Here is a 27,224-nt window from a genome sequence, read left to right as displayed (position 1 = left end):
CAGGCCGGGGGCCGAGGAGGGAGCAGCGGTGGCGGCATCTGGGTCTCCTTCCCCTGCCCCTCAGGGGGGTCACTGGGCTCTTCCCACCCTTGCTCCCCCAAGTCTGTTAAGTTAGCACCTTTGACCGCGCTTTCATTTCATCGCAAGCCTTCGGCTTTGCTTGACGTCCGCCGTCTTCTGACCCCGCCCCTCTATGTGACGTCACCACTCCGCCCTCGTTCTTTCAGTTGTCACCGCCTCTTGTTGCCCAGCTAGAGGTTACCTTGACCACCACTCTCCCTTCCACTTACCTCCCTCTTTCCCTCCCTCCCCTTCTTTCCTACCCAACCTTCCCTCCCCCCTCCCCATGACCTCTTCTCCTCCTTTCCTCCTCGAACTTCCAGTACGGCCGACCTCACCCCTCAGAAAATGTCTTAACGACTCTCCCTTCCTCTTTTCTGGGTCGCCGCCGCCTTCCGGGAAAGGATTCAGCCCCTTCCTCACCCTCGAGTTGCCCCTGGCGCCCAGGAAAGGTTACAGCGAACACCCTGCCCAAGCTCCCGAGCTTTCCCCAAACCCAGGCAAAAGGTGCAGTGACTCCCCTCACCCCTTGGGCTCTTCCCACTTTTCCAGGGACGCTTTCCCTGGCCTCGCCAGTCACCCTGGAGTTACCTTCGTAACCGGCCCACCCCCCTCTCCTCCCCGAACGATTACCTCCCCGCCCCCACCTCCCGCCTCCCCACCGCTCCCCCTGCGCCCGGGGAGGTATTCTTTTGAACCCTGCTCTCCCCGACTCCTCACTCGGCTCCACAGCCGCGGACCCAGCCAGTCGTGTTCGCCCCCTCCGAGCCCTAATTTTGGCCGATTCAGTCGTATGGGGTCGCCCTCTTCCTGTCCGCGGAGCCCTTATTGCAACGGGATCAGGCTCCCGAGATTGCCGCGTTCCTGTCCCCGAAGCCCTCACTTTGACCGGCACACTTACCTCTGTTACTGTAGTGAATACTCTTCAGCCCCGGGAACCGGCGCGGAGACCTCCTCTACTCTCGCACATCAGACCCCAGGAATTGGCCCCTTGACCTCCCCTCCCCACACTCATGTGCCCTTGGAAACTGGCCCCATAATTTCACCTTCTCTGGCTCAAAAGACCCAAGGAACTGGCTCCTTGAGCTCCCCTCCTTGCACTCATGTCCCCTTGGAAACTGGCCCCATGATTTCACCTTCTCTGGCTCAAAAGACCCGAGGAACTGGCCCCTTGACCTCTCCTTCCTGTGCTCATGTCCCATTGGAAACTGGCCCCATGATTTCACCTTCTCTGGCTCATCAGACCCAAGGAACTGGCCCCTTGACCTCTCCTCCCTGCAGTCATGTGCCCTTGGAAACTGGCCCCATGATTTCTTTTCTGGCTCATCAGACCCCAGGAACTGGCTCCTTGACTTCCTCTCCCTTCGCTCATGAGCCCCTGGAAACTGACCCCATGATTTCACTTCCTGTCACTCATAGTCCCCAGGAAACTGGCCCCATGATTTCACCTCTTCTCACTCATGTACCCCCCAGAACTAGTCCCTTGATTTCATCTCCCCTGCCTCATGGGCCCCAGGGAACTTGCCCCATGATTTCTCCTCCTCTTACTCATAGACCCCTGGGAACTGGCCTTGTGATTTCACCTCCTCTTACTCACTTGCCTGTGGAAACTAGACCTATAGTCTCTCCATCCCTTTCTCACAGGCTTTTGGAAACTGGGCCTACGATCTCCCCTCTGCCCTCTCGCTGGCCCTCGGAGAGAAGTTATAATGACCCTCCTCTTTCCCCAGAATCTCTCCCGCCCACCAGCAGCTTTCACCATGGCTGCCTTAAGCCTCCAGACTCTTGTGAACCCAAACCACATCTTGACCTGCCCCTTGGGGAAAATTATTGCGGTTCCTCACTTTCCTCTCATGCAGGCATCTCTGACTTTCCCAGCCCACCTCAGGAGGGCTCTTATCACAATGCCCCTCCTCCCCCAGAGGCCCACATACCTGCCCCTGGGAACCCTTACTCCCTGCCCCCAGGGTGTACTTGTTCTCCCTGCCCACTCCAGTCCCAGATCCCAAGGAAGCCTTGTTTTGGGTCCATGCTCTCCTGGGAGACTGGTGGGAGCTCTTTCCTTTTCCTTACTCCAGGCACCATGATTTCTGGTCCCCCTTCCTCCCAAGAACCCCCTCCTTCCCTGTCCTCCCCCTGTTCTTATTCTGCTCTCCCCTTCCCTTCACCCATGAGCAACCAGTTCATATTTCCATCCCAGTCACCCCCCTGCAGAGGCTATAATGAACTCCCTCTCCCCACCCTGGTTTCCCCCCAAAGGAAGACCCTCAAATCTTCAGAGTTAAGACAGTCACGTACTTCCCACAGGTGTCGTTCCAAGGTTGCCCTCCCCCAGCCCTTTGCTCCTGGCCAGTATGGGTCCCCAAAGGCCAGCACTTCTCCGCCACCCCCCTCCTGCCCCTCCAGCCTCTCCATTCCTTGTAAGGAGCCATCTGTTACAACTGCATCAAATTCCTGTCCCAAAGAACTTCCCCCAGGCACTGCCTTACCCACTGTAATCCCTAGAATCCTCAAAACTGCCCCACCCCCTTCCCTTCCCCTCTGTCTTCCTTGTGATCCTGCCATACCTCAGAGAAGCCCCCATGGACTCCCCATAGGATCGCACTGCAGCACCCATATTTACTCTGTGGTTCCCTCCACCCCCCATCCCGGCCTACTCTCTGATTTTCTCAGTCACTCCACAGGCCACCCTCAGTGTCATAACCAGCCAATGGTACCCCCGTGTTGCACCCACAGCACTCCGAGGCCTCCCCCTCAACCCCATCGCCAGCCCGTGTTGCCCCCTTGTTCTACCCACATCTATTCTTTCATCCCTTTGAGAACACCCTTTGACCCCAAAAGCTTACCCATTGCCCCCCGAGCCCAAGTCTGCCCTGATATTACCCCCTGTGGCTTCCATGTCTACTCTGTGGCATCGCAAGGCTCCTGTAAAGAGCCCCCCCAGATTCCCTACTCTTGCCCTTTGCCTTCATCCAAGAGTTCCAGCTGTACCACTAATCCCAACTGTAGTTCGACAATTATTAGTGAAAGCCAGAGTAATGACAGCCAGAGCAAGAGTATCGTCCCAAGCGGAAGTGGGAGTCCTATTTGCCAAAGCAGAAGTCAGAGTCCAAGCAGGAATCCCAATCATACTATAAGTCGGAGCCAGAGCGAGTCCCCACCAAAGCATCAGTCGGGGCCAGAGCGAGAGTCTCTGCTTCAGCAGAAACCAGGGCCAGAGTGAAAGTCCCCATGATGGCATAAATTGGAGCCACGACAAGAGTCTCCACTTTAGCAGAAAAGAAAGCAAGAGTGAGAGTCCCCCCCTTAGCAGAAAAGAGAGCAAGAGTGAGAGTCCCCCCCTTAGCAGAAAAGAAAGCCAGAGTGACAGTCCCCTTCTTAGCAGAAAAGAGAGTCAGAACAAGAGTACCCACCATGGCAGAAGTTGGAACCAGACCAAGAAAGCCCACTTTAGTGGGAGTCGGAGTCGGAGCAAGAGTTCCCACCATAGCAAAAGTCGGAGCAAGAGTCCCCGCCGTAAGAAATGAGGGCCAGAGCAAGAGTTCTGACCAGAACAAAAAATCTAGACCGGAGCAAAAGTCATAGACAGTAATAAGACTGCGAGCCATAGCGAGGATCCCAGCCATGACAACCAGTACCAACTTGTGAACTCCTCACCTGAAATCTCATTTTCCTTTTAATCCACCTGTGTTTTTCATGCCCAACTCATGTACTTCTCTGCAACCCCTACAAGCAGTTACCAATTCAGGTCATACCTCATGAGTTCTCCTCATCCTACCTTCCTGGGATTTGGAAACTCTCCCAAAATGACCCTCAGCCCTACGATCCTGAGCATTATGGTGCATGCCTTAGGTAAGTACCCTCATATCTCCACATGTGGAGGGTTATTTTTTTTTTAATCCCACTGAACTATCTGATATGATGTTCACATATGCTAATAGAAATGAAAGTGCTTTGGAAAATAAGACTGTTCAGAGGGAACTGGTCTTTTGTTTTTAAACTTGAAGCTTCTCCTGATTCCTCTCTCGAGTGCCCATTCTCAAAGTTCCTCTAACTCCTAGGCCTCAGGGAATGGCCACCTTCTTGTTGACCCTCAGATGCTATTGTGACCATTATAGCTTCCTTTCTCTCTCAACCCTGAAAGGAGGAGACTGGCTCCCCACTACTTTTCTTTCCTACACTTCTCTGGCAAGCAGAGGCAGGATGCAAAGGCAGGAGTGGGTACTGACTGGATCCAAATTTGTTCCAGGGCTCTGAGGTATTCATGGGGTCAGGCAATAGGGGGTAGAGGCAAGGTGGGAAGACCAGTAAGCCTTTTCTTTCTCTTTAGGCTGCCACAGAGCCCAAATTCCCTGCCACCCGACTGGCTCTGCAGAATTTTGACATGACCTACAGTGTGCAGTTTGGGGATCTTTGGCCATCGATCCGGGTCAGTCTCCTCTCAGAGCAGAAATATGGTGCATTGGTCAATAACTTTGCTTCTTGGGATCATGTGATTGCTGAGCTGGAGCAGCTGAGTGCCAGGGACTTTGTGAATGAAGCCATCTCCCACTGGGAACTAGAGCCTGAGAGTAACCAAACTGCAGCATCAGCCCCCAGTTCCTGGGCCTGCAGTCCAAACCTTCGATGCTTCACTTTTGCTAGAGGAGATGTCAGCCGCTTCCCTCCTGCAAGGTAGGATCTGAAGCCATGGCTGAGGCTGTCCTGAGTGCCTGTTGGAAGTAGGCAGGAAGAATCCCAGCTCTTGCCCTCCATAATAATGATCATAGTATTTTAATATTTACTGAGTGCTTATATGTGCTAGGTATTTTTCTTCCCTAAGAGGAAGAGAAAGCCATGAAAGGTTTTAAGCTGGGGATGACATGATCAGATTTGAATTTTTAAAATAACACTCTTCCTTCTGTGTGGAAAACAGATTGGAGAGGGACAGGGCTGGAAATGGGGAGATAAATTAGGAGGCTTTGCAATAGTCCTAGCATCTGGCTTGAGGGAAGGCTGTGTGCTTAAGAGAAATGAAAGGTGGGGCTGGAAAAGTATATAGGGTCACGTGTGGGTACTTTGAGTTCCAAAAGCTTATAGGTTGAGGAAAGATTTTTCTGGTGACCCAGGGTTGCTTGGAAATGCCTGGGACTGCCAGCGCTGGGTGGCTTTGGGCCATGTGCCTATTAAGGACATTTTGCTATAAATTGCCAAGATCTGTTCTAGAGAAACACTGAAAAGTGTTTCTGAGTAGAGGAAAGGCAGTAGTTCACAGTGGTTATAAGCATGGGCTTTGGAGTCAGGCAAACTTAAATTTGGATCTTACCTTTACCTTTTATCAGGTATGTGGTATTGGATAACTGAGCCATGGTTTCCGTATCTTGAAAATAATAGTAATAGCTAACACCCTAGCTCACTGTGTGTACCTGTTCTAAGCACTTATGTTAATTCTTTCAGTAACACTTTTTGGCAGGAACTCTTGTTACAGACGAGGAAACTGAGGCGCAGAGAAGTCAAGTAATTAGGTCACACAGCTAATGATACTTGGGCAGTCTGGCCCTGGAATCTGGGCTCTCCTGCCTCAGGGTTGTGGTGAGGATTAAATGAAATGATGGATAGTAAACACCTAGGTAGCTTAGTGCCTGCTATATAGCACTAAAAAATAGTATCTCTTCCTTTCCGTATTACTTTCATCAAAGTTATGGTTCAGGAAAATCATTTTAGTCTTTGTGTGTTGGGGATAGATCGGGGCAGGTTTGGAGACCAATTCAGAGGCAGTTGTTCTAGGCAGAACCATGGAGCTTATGAGGTTTCCTAAATTGCTTGAGTTGCTTGGTGCCTACTCAGAGTGGGGCTCAAGTCAGGACGGAGGATACCTTGAAAATAGTGGGGGGAGGCAACCACAGCAGATTTCTGGAGGTTATCTGTCCTTTCACCAAGACACTCTCTCTCTCTCTCCCTCCCTCTCTCTCTCCCTCTCTCCCTCTCTCTCCCTCTCTCTCTCTCTCTCTCTCTCTCTATATATATATATATATATATACATATATATATGTATATATGTATATATGTATATATGTATATATGTATGTGTATGTGTATGTATATGTGTGTGTATATATATATATATATATTTTTTTTTTGCCTTGATGGGCTACCTGTAATCAAGGGAATCTTAACCTCTCAGGAGTTCAAGGATATTCAGGGAGTGCAGGAACCTGCTGAAATAGTCTGCAAAATTGTGTGTGCCTTTTTTGGAAAGAGGGACTGTAGCTTTTGGCAGATTCTTAAAACCATGAACCAAAAAAAGATTAAGGAGTGATGCTTCCAAAGGGAAGGGATTTGATTTGATGAGCATGGGTTTCATGGGCCAGTGCTGATGTGACAGCAATTCTGTGTCTTTTTCAGATTTCTCAGTCTTGTCATTCTCCCTTGTGAAGCATGAGGCACACTGTTTTCACAGACAATCCAATTGTGGTTTGATTTTGAAAAGATCCTCTCAGCCTGACCTCATTTGTAAATGCTGGAGGTGTCACAACCTCAGGACTGGGGGTTGTAGCTCTTGTAGCTGACCCCAGTGGTGCCATGTCTTATGTTTTGTCACATCCTTCTCCCAGACCCTCTCAGTCGGGACAGCAAGGTTTCTCTCCTTGAGTCTGTCCCCAAAGGCTGTGTCTCATGCAGAGGAATTGATTACTACCAGTTGCCCTATGACAATTGGCTTGGGAGTGGGGAGCCTTTCTGTGACCAGATAGGCTGTTGTCAGTTGTCTCTCCCTCTCTACCCACACCACTGCTGCCTCTCTTCATGCCTCATCAGCTCTCACTTGGATTCTTGCAACAGTCTTCTCCGGTATCTATCTCTAATTTTGTTCCTTTTACTCTATGTAGCTTTCTTGTCAGTGGCATGCTAAATTACTCATTTAGATCTGACATGTCGTTGTCCTTAAAAATCATTGGTAACTGCCTACAGGTTGTAGTCCAGACTCTTTAGCAAAAGGTTCAAGACCTTTTACAGCCTGACTCTGCTTTCCAATCTCAATCTCATGCACATTGTGTTTCTACCACACCTGATGACTCACTGTTCCTGAAAGAAACTGTGAGTTTGCATGTTTCTGTCTTTGCTCATTCTTTTTTCTTCTGCTTGGAATGTTCCTCTTCCTTTTTTACCTGATAAAGTTCTAGTCCTTCATCAGGTCCCAACTCAGGTAACTCTGACAAACATAACTGATGGCTTTCCTCTAGAACCTGCAAAACACTTTGTATCTCAATGTGTAACCCAATAAAACTGAGTTCCTGCTATGTGCCAGGCACTGTATTAAGTGTTAGGGATTTTACAATGAACATAGACAAAATCCCTACCCTATGGAGCTAACATTCGAATAGGGAGGAGATAGAAAAAAATATAATTCATCTTTACATATAAAGTGAATAGTAAGTGCTTTAAAGAAAAGTAATGCTGGGTAGAGGGATAGAAGGCGATGGGAGTAGAGAGCTGCTATCTTAGATAGAGTGGTCAGGGAATGCCAGTGCCTCTCAGATGAGGTAACTTTTGATGAGAGACTTGAAAGATGTAAGGGAGCAATTCACAAATATTTGGGGGAAGAGTGTTGCAGGCAGAAGTAATAGCATCTGCAAAAGCCCAAAACAGGAGCATGCATGGCTTAACTGAGGAAGAGCACAGAAGCTAGTATGGATGGATTGGATGAATTGAAAGGATCACTCTGGATGCTCTGTAGATGAATGAGGGAGAAAGTAGGTGTGTGGGTCTGAGAAATAAAGAGTTTCACTGAGCAGAGCTTGGTGGTAGCTCCTGAGGGCCTGCATTTTGACTCCCAGTGGGTCTCCTGACCTGGAATTGGACAACATGGTCTCTTTTGCAGGCTCAGCAGCCTGGGTATCCTGAACTACTACCTGATGGATGCCGCCTCCTTGCTGCCTGTCCTGGCCCTTGGCCTGCAGCCCGGGGACACTGTGCTTGACCTGTGTGCAGCCCCTGGGGGAAAGACACTAGCATTGCTTCAGACTGGTTGTTGCCGTAAGTCTTGGAAGGCCCCCCACTTCACCTCGTCAGTGGCACACTGAATATAATGGGCTCTCTGGTCCCAGGATCAGAGAGGGAAATAGTGCTTGCTTGCTAACTGGTGCATTTTTTTCTCAACTTTTAATTGCCCCCTCCTTCTTCTGTCAGTTGGCCAAGGAAGATTGCTGGGCAAGGTCTCCAAAGGCAGTTTAAAGCAGGGCCCTGATCAATCACATGGCTCCTTCCTTCACCCCTCTGTCTCTGCTTACTTTGTCTCCAAAATTAAGTCCCATTTCCTTAGCCTATCCGCTGAAATGGTAAGATCTGACTGCATTGCCCTTTATAGCTTTATATGTCACCCTTCTCCAGGCTTTGTTTGTTTCAGCCACAGTCCACTAAACAAGCCTCCACCTTTGCTCACATTGTGTCTCTCTCTAAAATGTCCCTATTCCACCTCAGTTCTGCTGTCCAAATCCTTTTAGCTTTTAAGCCTCAGCTCACGTGTGCCACCTCTTGGAAGTCTTCTCTCATGACCGCTACTGACAAAATCAGAATTGATTGTTTCCTGTGCTCCCACACTGTGAGCATCACCCTTGTAACTGTTAGCACATTAGCCTTATGCCAGAGCTTTCCCGGGTATGCATATTCTCCCTCTTCAAGACTGTGAGTTCCTTGGAGACAGGCCCAAGTCTGGTTCATCTCATTAGTGTGGCCCAGCCTGGGCCTCATGTGCCATGATTGCTCACTTCAGTCATCCACAGCCCGGCATCCTGCCTTAAAATAGGGGACCTGAGAAATGTCCACAAGGGCGTTACGGCTTTCACAGCCACCCTGGAGCTCAGCCCTCAGGCTTGCCTAGTGCCTGAACCTTCCTGTTGGGTCTGGACTCTTCTTTTCCAGTTCTAGTCAGCCAGCTTGCACAGTTTGAGTTAGTCTCCAGCCTCATAGTAAGAACCATGGGTGATTCAGGGATGTACTACATTTGGTCTCAACCCTCTGGAATTCCAGAGGGAGAGGAGAAAAGATGTTGATGTAGCTTAGTAATTACAGTGCAAGGGGACCCAGCCTACCTGCTGGACTGTGCTGATCTGACAGAGCTGTGGGAATCTTATCAAATGGGTGTGAAAGACGGTAGGGTTACATGGAAGAGAAAGAACTTGAACTAAGAGGAGGGAGAAGGGCAATGTAAAGATAATTGAGAGTTCTTCAAAGGTGTACTGAATTACCAGCACCCGCATCTCATCTCAGCTCCTCACCCATGTAACTCCTTGATCCCAGGAAGACAGAATCACATTGCAGGAAGGAAACTTAAAGTTTACCTAACTCTAGCCCTCATACACTATGAAGGAAGGAAACCGAGCTCTGGACAGATTAAGTAATTTAAATCATACATGAGTAAGAGGCAGAATCAGAACTAGAACCCAGCTTTCTTGTTTTTAGTTCATATCCTGCTGCAAATTCCTCTAGAGCAGAGAATCCAATTTTTACTCCTTTGAGTGGCAACACTAAGCTGGATCTTCATTGTGATCATTCCTGATAGATAAGGTATGTGCTCTCTAATTCTTCAGCACAGTTCCTACCCCTCCCCATGGCTCCTGGACTCTGCCAGATCCAATCACCATTTATCATCAAGCTTGCAGTAGTATTTTTATTATAGTAGAGCTAAGAGTAAAGTGAGATATTTATTGAACTCATGTCTATCAAAAAAGGGAAAATGAAAGGTAGATGGTGAATCATTAGGATTAGGCTTGGTTACATGCAGTAGAAAACCCAAATAACTGGTTTAAAGAAGAAAAGTTCCTCTCTTACGTAAGAGAAGCTGGGGGTATAGGTCCAGAGCTTGTATGGAGGCTCCATATCACTGGGGACTTGAACTCCTTTTTTCATTTTGCAACCTATTTTATTGTTGACTTCTAGCCTCAGGATTACTTCGTGGTCCAATATGGCTGCTGTAACTCCAGCCATCACATTCAAATTGTAGGCAGGAGAGGACTGGGCAAAAGAGGCAAGTCTCCCCAATTTTGTCAGCTCCTTTTAAACATCCCAGAAGACCTACAAAGTACTTCTTCCTACAACTCATTGACCAAAACTTAGTCATATAAACATCCTAGCTATAAAAGAAGGCTGAGAAATGTAGTCTTTTGGGGCACATTGCCCCCTCCCATCTAGTACTGAGGAATAAGAGAATAAATTTTGGGTAAATAGCACGTGTCTACTGAAGATGAAGAGTAACATTTTAAAAAAAATTGGAAGAGAGCATATTTCTTTAGAAATAAATATTATTACCTGGTCTGCTATATTTATTTATGTAACTTTTCTGAACCCTGTAGGTGTTTATCAATTTTGCAACCCCTGCTCTAAAGTGTTTGGTACTGTTTCATGCACATAATAAATGTCTTCTTTCCACCTCAGTCCTGCACCTGTGGTCTGCTTTGATTGACTTTGGGGATTGGTCTGACTCTCCACCAGTGCTGGTGCTGGTGGGATGTTTCACTGGGCCATGGCCTCTGAAGTTTCTTTATTCTTATAGGCAATCTCGCTGCCAATGATCTGTCCACTTCTCGAACAGGCAGACTACAGAATGTGCTAAAGAGCTATGTGCCTCAAGATATCAGGGATGGGAATCGAGTTCGAGTCACCTCATGGGATGGCAGAAAGTGGGGAGAACTGGAGGGGGACACCTATGACCGGGTGAGTGATTCCTAACCTAGGATACCCAATCAGCCAAATCTTGCCCTGAGGGGTAGGATCCAGCCTCTTTGTTTGAACATGTAGGGCTCTTTCTGGGCCTGGCCAGGTACCCATGGATAATAGGACAAAACAACCATCTGCAGACTTGTCAGTTTAGCTAGATGAATGGCTGCTATCTTCGTTAGAGATAGCAGCAAAAAGAGTTTGAACCTGACCCAGTGGGAAAAAAGGTTATTAGGTATATTTTGTTTCTCAAGTCACTGGGTTATTCAGAGTCCCTCATGAAGATAAGTATGAATAAGCTCATTGTATTTATTTAATTATTTATTTTTGTGGTTATCTATCTATATAGATATATATATATGTACACACACCGCAAAATTGGCTAGTTTAGCCATTTTTAAGTGTACAATTCAGTGGTTTTAATTACTTTTACAATGTACTACTAGCACCACCATCCATTACCTAAAACTTTTCTTCTCCCCAGACAGAAACTCTATATACATTAAATAATAACTCCCCATTCCCCCTTCCTCCAACCCCTGGTAACCTCTAATTTGCTTTCGTTCTCTATGGATTTGCTTATTCTAGCTATTTTATATAAATGGAATCATACAATATTTATACTTTTGTGTCTGGCTTATTTCATTCAACAGGATGTCTTCAAGGTTCTTCTATGTTAAAGCGTGATTCAGAATGCCATTCCTTTTTATGGCTGAATAATTTTTTTTTCAATTACTAAATGTTTGAAATATATTTCTAAACAGAATGGGCCAAGAGTGTCATAGTTTCTGCTAATCTCCATGGTAGAACAAACAACACACAGCACTGATTTTTTCCCCATAATTAGGGGTGAAAACATACAACTTGTTTCTGAACCAAAACTACAATTTCAGCAGTTTAAAATGTTTTACTGCCAAGATGGCCATGGTAGAAATTATGTAGGTTTTTTTTCCTTAAAAAAATAAAAAAATTTCCACCAAACTCTTCCACAGTGGCTATACCGTTTTACACTCCCATCAACAATATGTGAGAGTCCCAATTTTTCCACATCCTCTCCTATACTTTTACTTTCTTTTTTTTTTTCTTTTTTTTAAATAGCTATCCTAGGGGTATGGACTGGTATCTCATTGTGGTTTTGATTTGCATTTAATGACTAATGACATTGAGCATCTTTCCATGTGCTTATTGGTTGTTTGTGTATCTTCTCTAGAGAAATATTTGTTCAAGTCCTTTGCCCATTTTTTAATTGGGTTATCTTTTTACTGTTGAGTTGTAGACATTGTTTGGATATTAAACCCTTATCAGATAATATAATTTTCAACTATTTCCTCCCATTCTGTAGATTGTGTTTTCACTTTCTGGATAATGTCCTTTGATGCACTAAAGGCTTTAATTTTGAGGTCCGGTTTATCTAATTATTCTTTTTTGTTTGTGCTTTTGGTGTCATATCTAAGAATCCATTGCCAAATACAAGATCCTAAAGATTTTCCACTATGTTTTCTTCTAAGTGTTTTATAGGTTTAGCTCTTGTATTTCAGTTATTGATCCATCCTGAGTTTTTGTTTTAATTAGAGAAGTTGTACATTTACAAAAAAATCATCATAAAATAGACTTCCCATAAACCACCCTATTATTAATATCTTTCATCAGTATGGTACATTGGTCATAATTCATGAAAGAACATTTTTATAATTGTACTTTTAACTCTAGTCCATTGTTTACACTAGGATTCACTGTGTTACACAGTCCTATGTTTTTAAATTTGTATTCTAGTGACATATATACAACCCACAATTTCCCCTTTTAACCACATTCTAATATATAATCCAGTGCTGTTAATTACATTCACAATATTGTGCTACCATCACCACCATCCATTACCAAAACTTACAATCAACCTACATAAAAACTGTACAATTTAAACATTAACTCTTCATTCCCTACCTCCATCCCGGCTCCTGGTAACCTGAGATCATTTTTTTTTTTTTTTTATATTTTGAAATAAATTCAAACTTACAGGAACAGTTGCAAAAACAATACAGACACCATACACAGAACTCCAGCATACCCCAACCTCCCTCCCTCGATACCCCAACCTCCCTCCCTCGATACCCCAATCCACCAACTTTAACATCCTGTCACACCACTGTTTCTTTCTTTCCCTCCCTCCCTCTCTCCCTTCCTTCCTATCTGTCATCCATCATCTATTGCTCTGTCTTCTGAACATATGAGAGTAAGCTGCACACATCCTTGAACAAATGATAAAATTCACATATACCTTTCCCATGAAAGAGAACATTCTTTCATGCAGTCCCATTAAGCGCAGCTAAGAAGTTCAAGAAATTCAACATTGATACAAAGCTTAGATTCTATATTTCCTTTTTTTTTTTTTTCTTATGTCCCATCTGTGTCCCTTTGAGTCTCCTCTCCTCCATCCTCATATCCCATCCAGGATCATCCTTGGCATTTAATTGTCATCTATTTAGACTGTCTTTTTTTTTTCAGTTGTGGAAACATACATACAGCCTAAATCTTCCCATTCCAGCCCCTCCCTAGCATTCCATTAGTGGGATTAATCACATTTAGAATGTTGCAATGCTATCACCTTCCCATCATCCATTACTAGAAATTTTCCTTCACCCCAAACAGAAGCCCTACACTCATTTCTTAACTCCCCATTGCCCCTTCCCCCACTTCTCATAACCCATACTCTGCTTTTCATATCTATGGTCATATTCTCTGATACTTTCCTTGTGTTTACCGTGGGGCTTAAATTTAACCTCTTAAATCTATAACAATCTTGTTTTTCTTTGATACCAACTTAACTTCAATAGGACACATAAACTATGTTCCTATACTCCTCAATTCCCCCACCTTTATGTAGTTCTTGTCAAAAATTACATATTTTACATTTAGTCCAAAACTGCTGATTTATCATTACAGTTAATGTATTTTAGTTCCTGTAGGAAGTAAACAGTGGAGTTACAAATCAAAAATACTGTAGTTATTGATATTTATATTTACCATGTGATTGTTACTAGAAATCTTTATTTCTTCATGTGGTTTCAGTCAATTGTTTAGTGTCCCTTCCTTTCAGCCTGCTCAACTCCCTTTAGCATTTCTTGCAGGACTGATCTACTGGTGATGAAGTCCCTCAGCTTTTGATAATCCAGGAATGTTTTCATCTCCCCCTCATTTTTACCCTCCAGGTGTTTGTGAATTCTCCAAGTCTCTGATGGTTACTGACTTCTACTTGTATTCCATTGTGGTCAGAGAATGTGCTTTGAACAAATTCAATTTTTTTTTTTTTAATTTATTGAGGCTTGTTTTATGTCCCAGCATACGGTCCATTCTGGAGAAAGATCCGTGATCACCAGAGAAGAATGTGTGTCCCAGTGACCTGGGATGTAATATTCTATATATGTCTGTTAAATTTCTCTGTATCTCTCTCTCCTTTCTTTGTTTCTCTGCTGGTAGGGCTCCCTTTAGTATCTGAAGTAGGGCAGGTCTTTTATTAGCAAAATGTCTTAGCATTTGTTTGTCCCCCTCAGATTTGAAGGGGAGTTTTGCTGGATAAAGTATTCTTGGTTGGAAATTTTTCTCTCTGAGAATTTTAAATATGTCATGCCACTGCCTTCTTGCCTCCATGGTGGCTGCTGAGTAGTCACTACTTAGTCTTATATTGTTTCCTTTGTATGTGGTGAATTTCTTTTCTCTTGCTGCTTTCAGAACTTGCTCCTTCTCTTCAGTATTTGAGAGTCTGATCAGAATATGTCTTGGAGTGGGTTTATTTGGATTTATTCTATTTGGAGTTCTCGGGCATTTATGCTTTGTGTATTTATATTGTGTAGAAGGTTTGGGAGGTTTTCCCCAACAATTTCTTTGAATACTCTTTCTAGACCTTTACCCTTCTCTTCCCCTTCTGGGACACCAATGAGTCTTAAATTTGGACGTTTTATTTTATCTATCATATCCCTGAGATCCATTTCAATTTTTTCAATTTTTTTCCCCATTCTTTCTTTTATTCTTTCATTTTCTGTTCTGTGGTCCTTGAGGAGGCTGAGTTGTTGTTCAGCTTCCTCTAATCTTGTATTATGAGTATCCAGAGTCTTTTTAATTTGGCCAATAGTTTCTTTTATTTCCATAAGATCTTCTATTTTTTTATTTACTCTTGCAATTTCTTCTTTATGCTCTTCTAGGGTCTTCTTTATGTCCTTTATATCCTGTGCCATGGTCGTCTTCATGTCCTTTATATCCTGTGCCATGCTCTCATTGTTTGTCTTTAGTTCTTTGATTAATTGTGCCAAGTACTGTGTCTCTTCTGATCTTTTGATTTGGGTGTTTGGGTTTGGGTTCTCCATATTGTCTGGTTTTGTCATATGCTTTAAGATTTTCTGTTGTTTTTGGCCTCTTGGCATTTGCTTTACTTGATAGGGTTCTTTCAGGTTATAAAAAATACCAATCTCTAATTTGTCAGATCTACAGCTTGGTGGCATACACTTTCTCTAACTAGCCAGCAGATGGTGTCCGCGAGTCACCTATTCCCCTCAAGTCAGTTCTCCCCAGCTTTGTCTTTATGGTGTGTGGGGATCTGATTCTTGTGGGGTTCAATTGGTGCACTAAGTTTGGGTGTGTTGTTGGTGCTGTCCACCCTGAATGTGGGGTGTGTGTCTGGGTTGTTAGGGAGGCAGGGCAGCTTTAATAATAAAACCTCCCAGGTGTTCCCAGAGATATAAGGCTGTTGCAAGAGTCTAAGCCTTCATTTCAGTCTTGCCACAGATTGTCTCTGCCGCTGACCCACAAGTCCTTGGTATTGGCGTAGGGTCCCTGGGATTTCTGAGTGGGTCCCCCTTCTCAACCGTGGTGTTCCAGGACCTCTGCTGAGGGAAGGTTGTGCCACGTCACAAGTGCACGCTGGCCATCCAGGGAAGCCCTGGGCCGCCAGGCCATGCAAGGGCATTCCCAGCCTGATGTAAAGATGGTTGAGTGGGGCATGTTAATTTCCCCCTTTTCGCACGGCTCCGTCTTCCCAGCTCCAGGACAATTAGCTGTGGGTGCACTAAAGGCCACTGTCCACAGGTGATACTGTGGTGTGTGCTGGTGCTGCGGGAAACACTCCCCATCACACTGGGTTTCTTGGCACGGCTCTGGGCTGTGGATCTGGCCCTAGGCAGGAGCGTCCCCAGCCTGCTGGGGAGATGGCTAAAAGGGACGTGGTTTCTTTCTCCTTTTGGCTCCCTTCTGCCCACCCTGGCCCCAAGCCAATCAGCAGCAGTTGTGGGAAGGGCTATCCTCCATGCCAGACACCAAGGCATTGGTACAGCCTGTCCCTGCCATGCTTCACTGCTTGGTTCTCCCCGTCGTATCCACAGCCGCTCCTGGGTTTTTTTTTTTTAAGAAGAACTAGTCCATCTCCAAACGCCAACCCACAGTTTCCCCATACTGCAGCGCGGCCGCCAGACTTTCAGCTGGCTCACTCACTCATTTCAGAATGCAGGTCCCGGTTTCACCAAATGCACGGTCCCTGTGGATTTAGCAGACCTTGCCTGGCTGGTGCATCGCTGGAACTGGTGTTCTGGGTCACTTTCTGGTTTTTATCTAGTATTTTTCACGGAGGTGTTTTTTTGCCCTGTCTCACCAGCCGCCATCTTAGTTCCTCCCCGAGTTCATTTTTGAATATGGAATAAGGTAAACTTTCAGTTCTATTTTTTTGCATGTGGATATCCAGTTTTCCCAGTACCATTTGTTAAAGAGATTATTGTTTCTCCATTGAGTGGAGTTGGTATCTTTGTCAAAAATCAATTGGCTGTAAATCAGTGGGTTTATTTCTGGACTCTCAGTTCTATTTGATTGGTCTATATGTCTATCCATATGCCAGTATCACATTGTTTTGATTTCTGTATCTGTGAAAATTTTGAAATTGGGAAGTATGAGTCCTCCAACTCTGTAGTTCTTTTTCACATTTTTTAAATTAAGATAGCACATGGTGCAAAATTCAGAAGCTCAAAAGAATATCTAGTGAAAAGTAGGCTTCCCTCTTGCTCCTGTCCCACAGCTACTTATTTCCCCATCCTACCAATGACCCTTCTTCATATTTTCTTCTGCATTCTTTGATATATTCTTTGTATATACAAATATAAATGCATGTGTGTGTATTTTTTAAAACAGGAATGGTAGTATATTGTATACTCGATTCTGAACTTTGTAATTTTTCATTTAATAATGCATCCTGTGTTCAATCCTTTTTAGTACCTATAGATCTCCTTTATTCTCTTTAATAGCTCGAGTATTCTGTTATATGGATGTGCCATATAATGATACAGTGATTATCCTTAAACTCATGTTATTTCCCACAAATGCAAGGATGTTTTTAGAACAAATTCCTTGAAGTGTAATTGCTGGATAACAGTTTATGTGCATTTAAAATTTTGATAGAGATTGCTAAATCACTCTCTGTGGAGGTTAAGCCAGTTTTACTCCTACTGGTAATGCATAAGAGTATTCTTTTCCCACATCCTAACACTGGTGTGGTCAAACTTTTTTGTTTTTGCCAATCTAATGGTATTTAACATACATTTTCTTATTATGAATGATGTTGAAAGTCTTTTCATATGTTTGAGTCATTTGTATTTTTCTTTTAATCAGATAATCTAAAATATTTATTTAAAACATATTCTTTTAAAAATATCAAAAATATGTAACTGTTTTCTCTGTCTTACCATCTGATTTATATAATCTGTCTAGTTCTCCCCATCCTGCTGCTGCCACTCTAACATATTGAAAGAAAGGCTCAGAGAGTCTTGGAGACACCTGAGAGAATTGCATCCTACCTGTGTAGGAATCCCCTCTTCAGCTTTCTTGACATAGGGGCTGCAGAACAAAGTAGAGAGAGCATGATCTTTGCTGTTAGTCCAACCTGTTTCTCCATCACAGGGCTGACACTTGCTGACTTTGGGCAAGCTACTTGATTTCACTGAACTCCAACCTCTTCACTTGTGAAACAGGGAATTCCTACCACATAGGATTGTTGTGAGGATTCAGTGAGAATGTCTAGGGAAAGCACTTAGCACACTACCTAGTGTGAAGATTAGACAGGGTGATAGCCATCATTATTATTCAGGCTATGCTTACCCACTTCCATTGACAGGGTTTCACTGAGGTTCTGTTGTTGAACAACCTCTGAAGTTGAAAGTTCTTTCTCTTGTTGAACTAAAATATGCGGATTACATGGTATATGGTTTAGTGTAAGGATTCAGGAGTCAGACTGTTTGGATTAGCCAGGGAGATTTGGGCAAGTTAATTAACCTTTGAGTTAAGCTTCAACTTCTTCATCTGTAAAATGAGGATGATAATAATGCCTATCCCATATGTAAAGCATTTAGCACTGTGCCTGGCAGATAGAAAGCATTTAATATTATTATTACCATCACAGTCCTTATTATTTTTATTATTTCCATTCATTCATTCTAGCTATGCCCTTTGGAACAATATAGAATGGGCAGCCTACCATTTCATTTGACAGTTCTTTAGACATTTGAAAACTGCTTTAATGTCTTCACTAATTTATTTGTTCAACAAATAGTTATGTATAGACTACTATGTGTTAGGCAAGTGTTAAGCACTTTAGAGGCAAAGAATATGACTACAGTGCTCCACACACTCTTGTTAACTCCATCCCTCCTTCACCTTCACCTGGCCATCAGCTTTAGTGAGAACAGGACCCCAGAGCTCTGTGTGTTCATGGCAGGACACCCATCTTTCTCCCCCTCCCACACTCACAGCTTTCTCCCCATCCCCATCCCCCAGCATATTGCAGTTATACCTTTGCTAATCCCTACATGTTTTAAAAAAAAAAAGAAAATGGAAAAAGGAAACACCTTTCCCAGTCTTTGCAGGTGAACCTGTATGAGTGCTCTCCTTCAGAGCTTAGTCATTCAACGAGTTTAGAGAATAGACGAGGCCAAAGTGTACAGACCTTCCTAGTCCTTTCTATGCATGCCTCTTGTCTTGGGCATTCATGTGTGGCCCTAGGACTCTCCCCATTTGCACAGATGCGAATGTTTCCTCTTCCCTAGGAAACAGTTTCCTCATGGCCCTGGGCATTGCGCTGTAAGTCCTACAGCCAGTAATCCCTTACTCCATGCAACCATGACCTAACTTCCACAGCATTCTGTAGGAGACCTCTGAGCTGCCTTCTACACACAGGGCAATTTCTGGGACAAAGAGCCTGCAGTGATTGTCCTGGTTAGTCCCCCAGGCCACCACAGGACAGACTCGGCCAAACATACCTGCTCCCAGTATGTGCATGAGGGTTACTGTGCTCCCTCTGGAACCCGGACCAGGGACCCTCACTGGGAGAGTGGGCCAGCTCAGTGCTGAGCTAGTGAAGGGTTGGGGGAAGGGCCAGCCTGGGTGCAATGAGGTCCTACCAGTTTTAAAATATCTTTTTCTTGATTTGCACCTGCCTTATTACTGCAATCCTTTAACTGTTTTCTGGAGCTTTGAGAAAGATGTTTCTGCCAGTTCTTGCAGGTTGTTCAAAGCTTCTGTGGGGGAACAGAACCCAGAAGCTTTTCACTCTGCCATCTTGTTCAGATGACCAATCCCTATATATTTAGTCTTGTTGAATCATTTCCTTTTAAGTATTTTTCTTGTATACTACACAGAGTTGGGTTTTGCTTTGTGAGCCAATCTGTAAATTTTATTCTTCTAATTGCTGACATATGCAATTGGTGCCACTGATATATTTGGTCTCTGTGCTGTCAAATTATTTTACTGAGTGTATTTTTTTTTACTGTTTCTTTCACTATGTGGTCTCTTTTCTTGCTCTTTTGTTTCTCTTTTAATTTCTTTTAGGGAGGCTTATATTTTAATTCTATATTGGATAATTTCACTATGTGGTCTCTTTTCTTGCTCTTTTGTTTCTCTTTTAATTTCTTTTAGGGAGGCTTATATTTTAATTCTATATTGGATAATTCCAATATTTAAACACTTTGAGGTTTAAATCTACTTTTTGTTGTTTCTGCTAACTCAGAAGCCTCAGGGAGGCTTTTTTCCTTTTAAGATTTTTCCTTTCAAAATTTTCTAGTAACTTTTCTATTGGAGTATAACACAGAAATGATCAAATCATAAGTGTATGGCCTAAAGGATTATAACAAAGTGAAAAACATGTATTACCATTTTCAAGAAATATAACATTATTAGCATCCCAGAAATCTCTTCATGACCCCTTCTACCTTCCTAGAGGTAATCGCTATTGTGACTTCTAAAACAATGGATTAGTTTTGAACTTTATTTAAGTACAATCTACAGTATAAAATTTTTATGTTTTTTTAATCTCAACATTATCTTTGTGAGATTCATCCGGATTGTTGCCTGTAGCATTGGTTTATTCATTGTCATTGCTGTATCGTATCCCACTGTATGCATAAATAACAATTTATCCATTCTACTTGTGATAGACACTTGGGTTGTTTCACAGTTTGGGGCTATCACAAACAATGCTGCTATGAACATTCTTGTAAATGTTTTTTGGTGCACTTATATACACATTTCTGTTGAGTTACTGGATCATAGGATATGTGTATCTTCAGCTTTAGGCAATACTGCCACTTCAAAGTAGGCCAGTTTACATTCCGACCCCCAGTATATCAGAATTCCAGTTGTTCCACAATCTCACCAACATATAGTATTTTTTTTTCTACTTTAACCATTCTGGTTAGTGTATAATGGTATTGTATTGTGGTTTTAGTTTTCATTTCACAGATGCCTAATAAATTTGGACATCTTTTCATATGTTGATTGGCCATTCTTTTGTGAAGACAGAATTCAGATCTTTTGCCCATTTTTTCTATTGGGTTGTCTTTTTTTTTTTTTTGGCTATTTTTTTTTAATCTTCATTTTATTGAGATATAGTCACATACCACTCAGTCGTACAAAACAAATCGTACATTCGATTGTTCACAGTACCAGTACATAGTTGTACATTCATCACCTAAATCAATCCCTGACACCTTCATTAGCACACACACAAAAATAACAAGAATAATAATTAAAGTGAAAATGAGCAATTGAAGTAAAAAAGAACACTGGGTACCTTTGTCTGTTTGTTTGTTTGTTTCCTTCCCCTATTTTTCTACTCATCCATCCATAAACTAGACAAAGTGGAGTGTGGTCCTTATGGCTTTCCCAGTCCCATTGTCACCCCTCATAAGCTACATTTTTATACAATTGTCTTCGAGATTCATGGGTTCTAGGTTGTAGTTTGATAGTTTCAGGTATCCACCACCAACTACCCCAATTCTTTAGAACCTAAAAAGGGTTGTCTAAATTGTGCGTAAGAGTGCCCACCAGAGTGACCTCTTGGCTCCTTTTGGAATCTCTCTGCCACTGAAGCTTATTTCATTTCCTTTCACATCCCCCTTTTGGTCAAGAAGATGTTCTCCGTCCCACAATGCCAGGTCTACATTCCTCCCTGGGAGTCATATTCCACGTTGCCAGGGAGATTCACTCCCTTGGGTGTCTGATCCCACGTAGTGGGGAGGGCAGTGATTTCACCTTTCAAGTTGGCTTAGCTAGAGAGAGAGGGCCACATCTGAGCAACAAAGAGGCATTCGGGAGGAGGCTCTTAGGCACAATTATAGGGAGGCCTAGCCTCTCTTTTGCAGCAACCGTCTTCCGAAGGGTAAAACCTACGGTAGAGGGCTCAACCCATCAAACCACCAGTCCCCCATGTCTGTGGTCATGTTAGCAACCATCGAGGTGGGGTAGGCCAATACCCCTGCATTCTCCACCAGCTCCTCAAGGGGGCACTACGTATTTTTTTCCTTTTTTTTTTAAATCAACTGTATGAAAAAAAAATTTTTTAAAAAAATACGATAAAAGAACATTTCAAAGAGACCATAACAAGGGAGTAAGAAAAAGACAACTAACCTAAGATAACTGCTTTACTTCCAACATGTTCCTACTTTACCCCAAGAAAGTTACCTAATATAGCAACATTTCTGTGAACTTGTTCCTACTATATCCATCAGAAATTAACAGACCATAGTCATTCCTGGGCATCCCCTGAACGTTAAATAGCTTATCTGTTCTTCTTGGATTATTGTTCCCCCCTTCCTTAATTGCTCTCTATTGCTAGTTCCCCTACATTCTACATTATAAACCATTTGTTTTACATTTTTCAAAGTTCACGTTAGTGGTAGCATATAATATTTCTCTTTTTGTGCCTGGCTTATTTCGCTCAGCATTATGTCTTCAAGGTTCATCCATGTTGTCATATGTTTCACGAGATCGTTCCTTCTTACTGCCGTGTAGTATTCCATCGTGTGTATATACCACATTTTATTTATCCACTCATCTGTTGAAGGACATTTGGGTTGTTTCCATCTCTTGGCAATTGTGAATAATGCTGCTATGAACATTGGCATGCAGATATCTGTTTGTGTCACTGCTTTCCGATCTTCCGGGTATATACCGAGAAGTGCAATCGCTGGATCGAATGGTAACTCTATATCTAGTTTTCTAAGGAACTGCCAGACTGACTTCCAGAGTGGCTGAACCATTATACAGTCCCACCAACAATGAATAAGAGTTCCAATTTCTCCACATCCCCTCCAGCATTTTTAGTTTCCTGTTTGTTTAATGGCAGCCATTCTAATTGGTGTTAGATGGTATCTCATTGTGGTCTTAATTTGCATCTCTCTAATAGGTAGTGAAGCTGAACATTTTTTCATGTGTTTCTTGGCCATTTGTATTTCCTCTTCAGAGAACTGTCTTTTCATATCTTTTGCCCATTTTATAATTGGGCTGTCTGTACTATTGTCATTGCGTTGTAGGATTTCTTTATATATGCAAGATATCAGTCTTTTGTCAGATACATGGTTTCCAAAAATTTTTTCCCATTGAGTTGGCTGCCTCTTTACCTTTTTGAGAAATTCCTTTCAGGTGCAGAAACTTCTAAGCTTGAGGAGTTCCCATTTATCTATTTTTTCTTTTGTTGCTTGTACTTTGGGTGTAAAGTCTAGGAAGTGGCTGCCTAATACAAGGTCTTGAAGATGTTTTCCTATATTATCTTCTAGGAGTTTTATGGTACTTTCTTTTATATTGAGATCTTTGGTCCATTTTGAGTTAATTTTTGTGTAGGGTGTGAGGTAGGGGTCCTCTTTCATTCTTTTGGATATGGATATCCAACTCTCCCAGCCCCATTTGTTGAAAAGACCATTATGACTCAGTTCGGTGACTTTGGGGGCCTTATCAAAGATCAGTCGGCCATAGATCTGAGGGTCTATCTCCGAATTTTTAATTCGATTCCATTGATCTATATGTCTATCTTTGTGCCAGTACCATGCTGTTTTGACAACTGTGGCTTTATAATAAGCTTCAAAGTCAGGGAGTGTAAGTCCTCCCACTTCGTTTGTCTTTTTTAGAGCGTCTTTAGCAATTCGAGGCATCTTCCCTTTCCAAATAAATTTGATAACTAGCTTTTCCAAGTCTGCAAAGTAGGTTGTTAGAATTTTGATTGGGATTGCACTGAATCTGTAGATGAGTTTGGGTAGAATTGACATCTTAATGACATTTAGCCTTCCTATCCATGAACATGGAATATTTTTCCATCTTTTAAGGTCCCCTTCTATTTCTTTTAGTAGAGTTATGTAGTTTTCTTTGTATAGGTCTTTTACATCTTTGGTTAAGTTTATTCCTAGGTACTTGATTTTTTTAGTTGCTATTGAAAATGGTATCTTTTTCTTGAGTGTCTCTTCATTTTGTTCATTTCTAGCATGTAGAAACATTACTGACTTACGTGCATTAATCTTGTATCCCGCTACTTTGCTAAATTTGTTTATTAGCTCTAGTAGCTGTATCGTCGATTTCTCAGAGTTTTCCAGATATAAGATCATATCATCTGCAAACAATGACAGTTTTACTTCTTCTTTTCCAATTTGGATGCCTTTTATTTCTTTGTCTTGCTGGATTGCCCTGGCTAGCACTTCCAGCACAATGTTGAATAACAGTGGTGACAGCGGGCATCCTTGTCTTGTTCCTGATCTTAGAGGGAAGGCTTTCAGTCTCTCACCATTGAGTACTATGCTGGCTGTGGGTTTTTCGTATATGCTCTTTATCATGTTGAGGAAGTTTCCTTCAATTCCTACCTTTTGAAGTGTTTTTATCAAAAACGGATGTTGGATTTTGTCAAATGCTTTTTCAGCATCTATTGAGATGATCATTTGATTTTTCCCTTTTGACTTGTTAATATGTTGTAATACAATGATTGATTTTCTTACGTTGAACCACCCTTGCATGCCTGGAATGAACCCCACTTGGTCATGGTGTTTGATTATTTTTAATGTGTCTTTGGATTCGATTTGCAAGTATTTTGTTGAGGATTTTTGCATCTATATTCATTAGGGAGATTGGCTGGTAGTTTTCCTTTTTTGTAGCATCTTTGCCTGGTTTTGGTATTAGATTGATGTTAGCTTCATAAAATGAGTTAGGTAGTGTTCCATTTTATTCAATGTTTTGAAAGAGTTTGAGTAAGATTGGTGTCAGTTCTTTCTGGAAAGTTTGGTAGAATTCCCCTGTGAAGCCATCTCCCTGGGCATTTATTTGTGGGAAGATTTTTGATGACTGATTGGATCTCTTTGCTTGTGATGGGTTGGTTGAGGTCTTCTGTTTCTTCTCTGGTCAGTCTAGGTTGTTCATATGTTTCCAGGAAATTGTCCATTTCCTCTACATTATCCAGTTTGTTTCCATACAGTTGTTGATAGTATCCTCTTATAATTTTTTTAATTTCTTCAGGATCTGCAGTTATGTCACCTTTTTCATTCATTATTTTGTTTATATGGGTCTTCTCTCTTTTTGATTTTGTCAGTCTAGCTAGGGGCTTGTCAATCTTGTTGATCTTCTCAAAGAACCAACTTTTGGTGATATTTATCCTCTCTGTTGTTTTTTTGTTCTCTATGTCATTTATTTCTGCTTTAATCCTTGTTATTTCTTTTCTTGTACTTGGTTTCGGATTGGTTTGCTGTTCATTTTCTAGCTTCTTCAGTTGATCCATTAGTTCTTTGATTTTGGCTCTTTCTTCCTTTTCAATATATGCGTTTAGTGCTATAAATTTCCCCCTCAGTACTGCTTTTGCTGCATCCCATAGGTTTTGGTATGTTGTGTTCTCATTTTCATTCGTCTCTATATATTTAGCAATTTCTCTTGCAATTTCTTCTTTAACCCACTGATTGTTTAGGAGTGTGTTGTTTAACCTCCAGGTATTTGTGAATTTTCTAAGTCTCTGATGGTTATTGACTTCTAATTGTATTCCATTGTGGTCAGAGAATGTGCTTTGAATAATTTCAATCTTTTTAAATTTATTGAGGCTTGTTTTATGTCCCAGCATATGATCTATTCTGGAGAAAGTTCCGTGAGCACTAGAAAAGTATGTGTATCCTGGTGATTTGGGATGTAATGTCCTGTATATGTCTGTTAAATCTAATTCATTTATCAGATTGTTTAGGTTTTCAGTTTCCTTATTGGTCTTCTGTCTGGTTGATCTATCTATAGGAGAGAGTGATGTGTTGAAGTCTCCCACAATGATTGTGGAAACATCAATTGCTTCCTTTAGTTTTGCCAGTGTTTCTCTCATGTATTTTGTGGCACCTTGATTGGGTGCATAGACATTTACGATTGTTATTTCTTCTTGCTGAATTGCCCCTTTTATTAGTATGTAGTGGCCTTCTTTGTCTCTCAAAACATCCCTGCATTTAAAGTCTATTTTACCTGAGATTAATATTGCTACACCTGCTTTCTTTTGGCTGTAGCTTGCATGAAATATTTTTTTCCATCCTTTCACTTTCAATTTCTTTGTGTCCCTGTGTCTAAGATGAGTCTCTTGTATGCAACATATTGATGGTTCATTTTTTTTTTTTATCCATTCTGCCAATCTGTATCTTTTAATTGGGGAGTTTAATCCATTTACATTCAACGTTATAACCGTGAAGGCATTTCTTGAAACAGCCATCTTCCTTTGGTTTATGTTTGTCATATATATCTTTCCCCTCTCTCTATTAATATCCTTTATTGTACCCATACCGAATCTCTTTAGTAGTGAACCTTTCTCCAAGTCTCTCTGTCCTTTCTTTGTTTCTCTGTCTGTAGGGCTCCCTTTAGTATCTCCAGTAGGGCAGGTTTCTTGTTAGCAAATTCTCTCAGCATTTGTTTGTCTGTGAAAAATTTAAGTTCTCCCTCGAATTTGAAGGAGAGCTTTGCTGGATAAAGTATCCTTGGCTGGAAATTTTTCTCACTCAGAATTTTAAATATATCGTGCCACTGCCTTCTTGCCTCCATGGTGGCTGCTGAGTAGTCACTACTTAGTGTTATGCTGTTTCCTTTGTATGTGGTGAATTGCTTTTCTCTTGCTGCTTTCAGAACTTGCTCCTTCTCTTCTGTGTTTGACAGTGTGATCAGAATATGTCTCAGAGTGGGTTTATTTGGATTTATTCTATTTGGAGTTCGCTGAGCATTTATGATTTGTGTATTTATGTTGTTTAGAAGATTTGGGAATTTTTCCCCAACAATTTCTTTGAGTACTCTTCCTAGACCTTTACCCTTTTCTTCCCCTTCTGGAACACCAATGAGTCTTATATTAGGATGTTTTATATTATCTATCATATCCCTGAGGTCCGTTTCGATTTTTTCAATTTTTTTCCCTGTGGGAAACTGAGTCTTCCATGTTGCCTGAGGCATATCTGGGGTGGTGGCTTAGAACGCTGAGCTGCAGGCCTGCATAGAATGCCATGCAGGCCCACCCTGTAAGGATGTGTGTCTTGTGACTACCATTGTCTTAAACCTAGATTGTATTCACCTGATGTAAACCTAGATTGGATACACCTGATGTAAATATAGGTATCTGGTGGGCTCTCCCCCACCTGAGCACCTTTAGCATATACACCTGATCTTCTGAAATAAAGAGCTGGAGCAAGGCTGCATTGTCGTCCACTTCGCACGAGATGCAAGGGGGGCCCCTGCTCCCTTAATTCTTAGCTTTGTGTCCGTGTCTCATTCCTGCGTCGCCCTGTCAGCAATATTTCCCCATTCTTTCTTTTATGCTTTCATTTTCCATTCTGTCAGCTTCCAGGTCACTGATTCATTGTTCAACTTCCTCTAGTCTTATACTATGAGTGTCCAGAATCTTTTTAATTTGGTCAACAGTTTCTTTAATTTCCATAAGATCATCTATTTTTTTATTTAGTCTTGCAATGTCTTCTTTATGCCCTTCTAGGGTCTTCTTGATATCCTTTGTATCCTGTACTATGGTCTCGTTGTTCATCTTTAGTTCTTTGAGTAGCTGCTCTAGGTGCTGTTTCTCTTCTGATCTTTTGATTTGGGGTCTTGGGCTTGGGTTATCCGTATCATCTGGTTTTTTCATATGCTTTATAATTTTCTGTTGTTTTTGGCCTCTTGGCATTTGCTTAACTTGTTAG

At 42.3% G+C, this 27,224-nt stretch overlaps 2 protein-coding genes across 4 annotated transcripts in view; both read left to right on the top strand.

Annotated features, from left to right (window-relative positions):
- NSUN4 (NOP2/Sun RNA methyltransferase 4) overlaps nucleotides 1-27,224 on the top strand; it is a 46,968-nt gene that overhangs the window by 164 nt on the left and 19,580 nt on the right. The window contains exons 1-4 of one of the 3 annotated variants that reach the window (XM_037827325.1): nucleotides 3,511-3,912; nucleotides 4,391-4,734; nucleotides 7,919-8,073; nucleotides 10,589-10,749. In XM_037827325.1, coding sequence (XP_037683253.1) covers nucleotides 4,445-4,734; nucleotides 7,919-8,073; nucleotides 10,589-10,749 — 606 coding nt within the window. In that variant the 5' untranslated portion in view covers nucleotides 3,511-3,912; nucleotides 4,391-4,444. Of the gene's footprint in view, nucleotides 1-3,510; nucleotides 3,913-4,390; nucleotides 4,735-7,918; nucleotides 8,074-10,588; nucleotides 10,750-27,224 lie in introns of those variants that run through there. The other 2 variants (XM_037827324.1, XM_037827323.1) reach the window with 2 other exon arrangements.
- LOC119527382 (sperm head and tail associated protein-like) lies at nucleotides 3-3,318 on the top strand. The gene has a single exon (XM_037827322.1). It carries the CDS (start codon nucleotides 347-349, stop codon nucleotides 3,281-3,283), a length of 2,937 nt encoding a protein of 978 aa, XP_037683250.1. The 5' UTR covers nucleotides 3-346; the 3' UTR covers nucleotides 3,284-3,318.

This window comes from Choloepus didactylus, chromosome 2 (assembly GCF_015220235.1).
Source record: "Choloepus didactylus isolate mChoDid1 chromosome 2, mChoDid1.pri, whole genome shotgun sequence".
Classification (NCBI taxonomy): domain Eukaryota; kingdom Metazoa; phylum Chordata; class Mammalia; order Pilosa; family Megalonychidae; genus Choloepus; species Choloepus didactylus.
Note: the sequence above shows the minus strand (reverse complement) of the source record. Positions and strands in the feature narration are given on the sequence as shown.

What these genes read in the sequence shown, in the direction of transcription:
- LOC119527382 (XM_037827322.1), top strand. Translation starts at nt 347, where the DNA reads ATGACCTCTTCTCCTCCTTTCCTCCTCGAACTTCCAGTACGGCCGACC.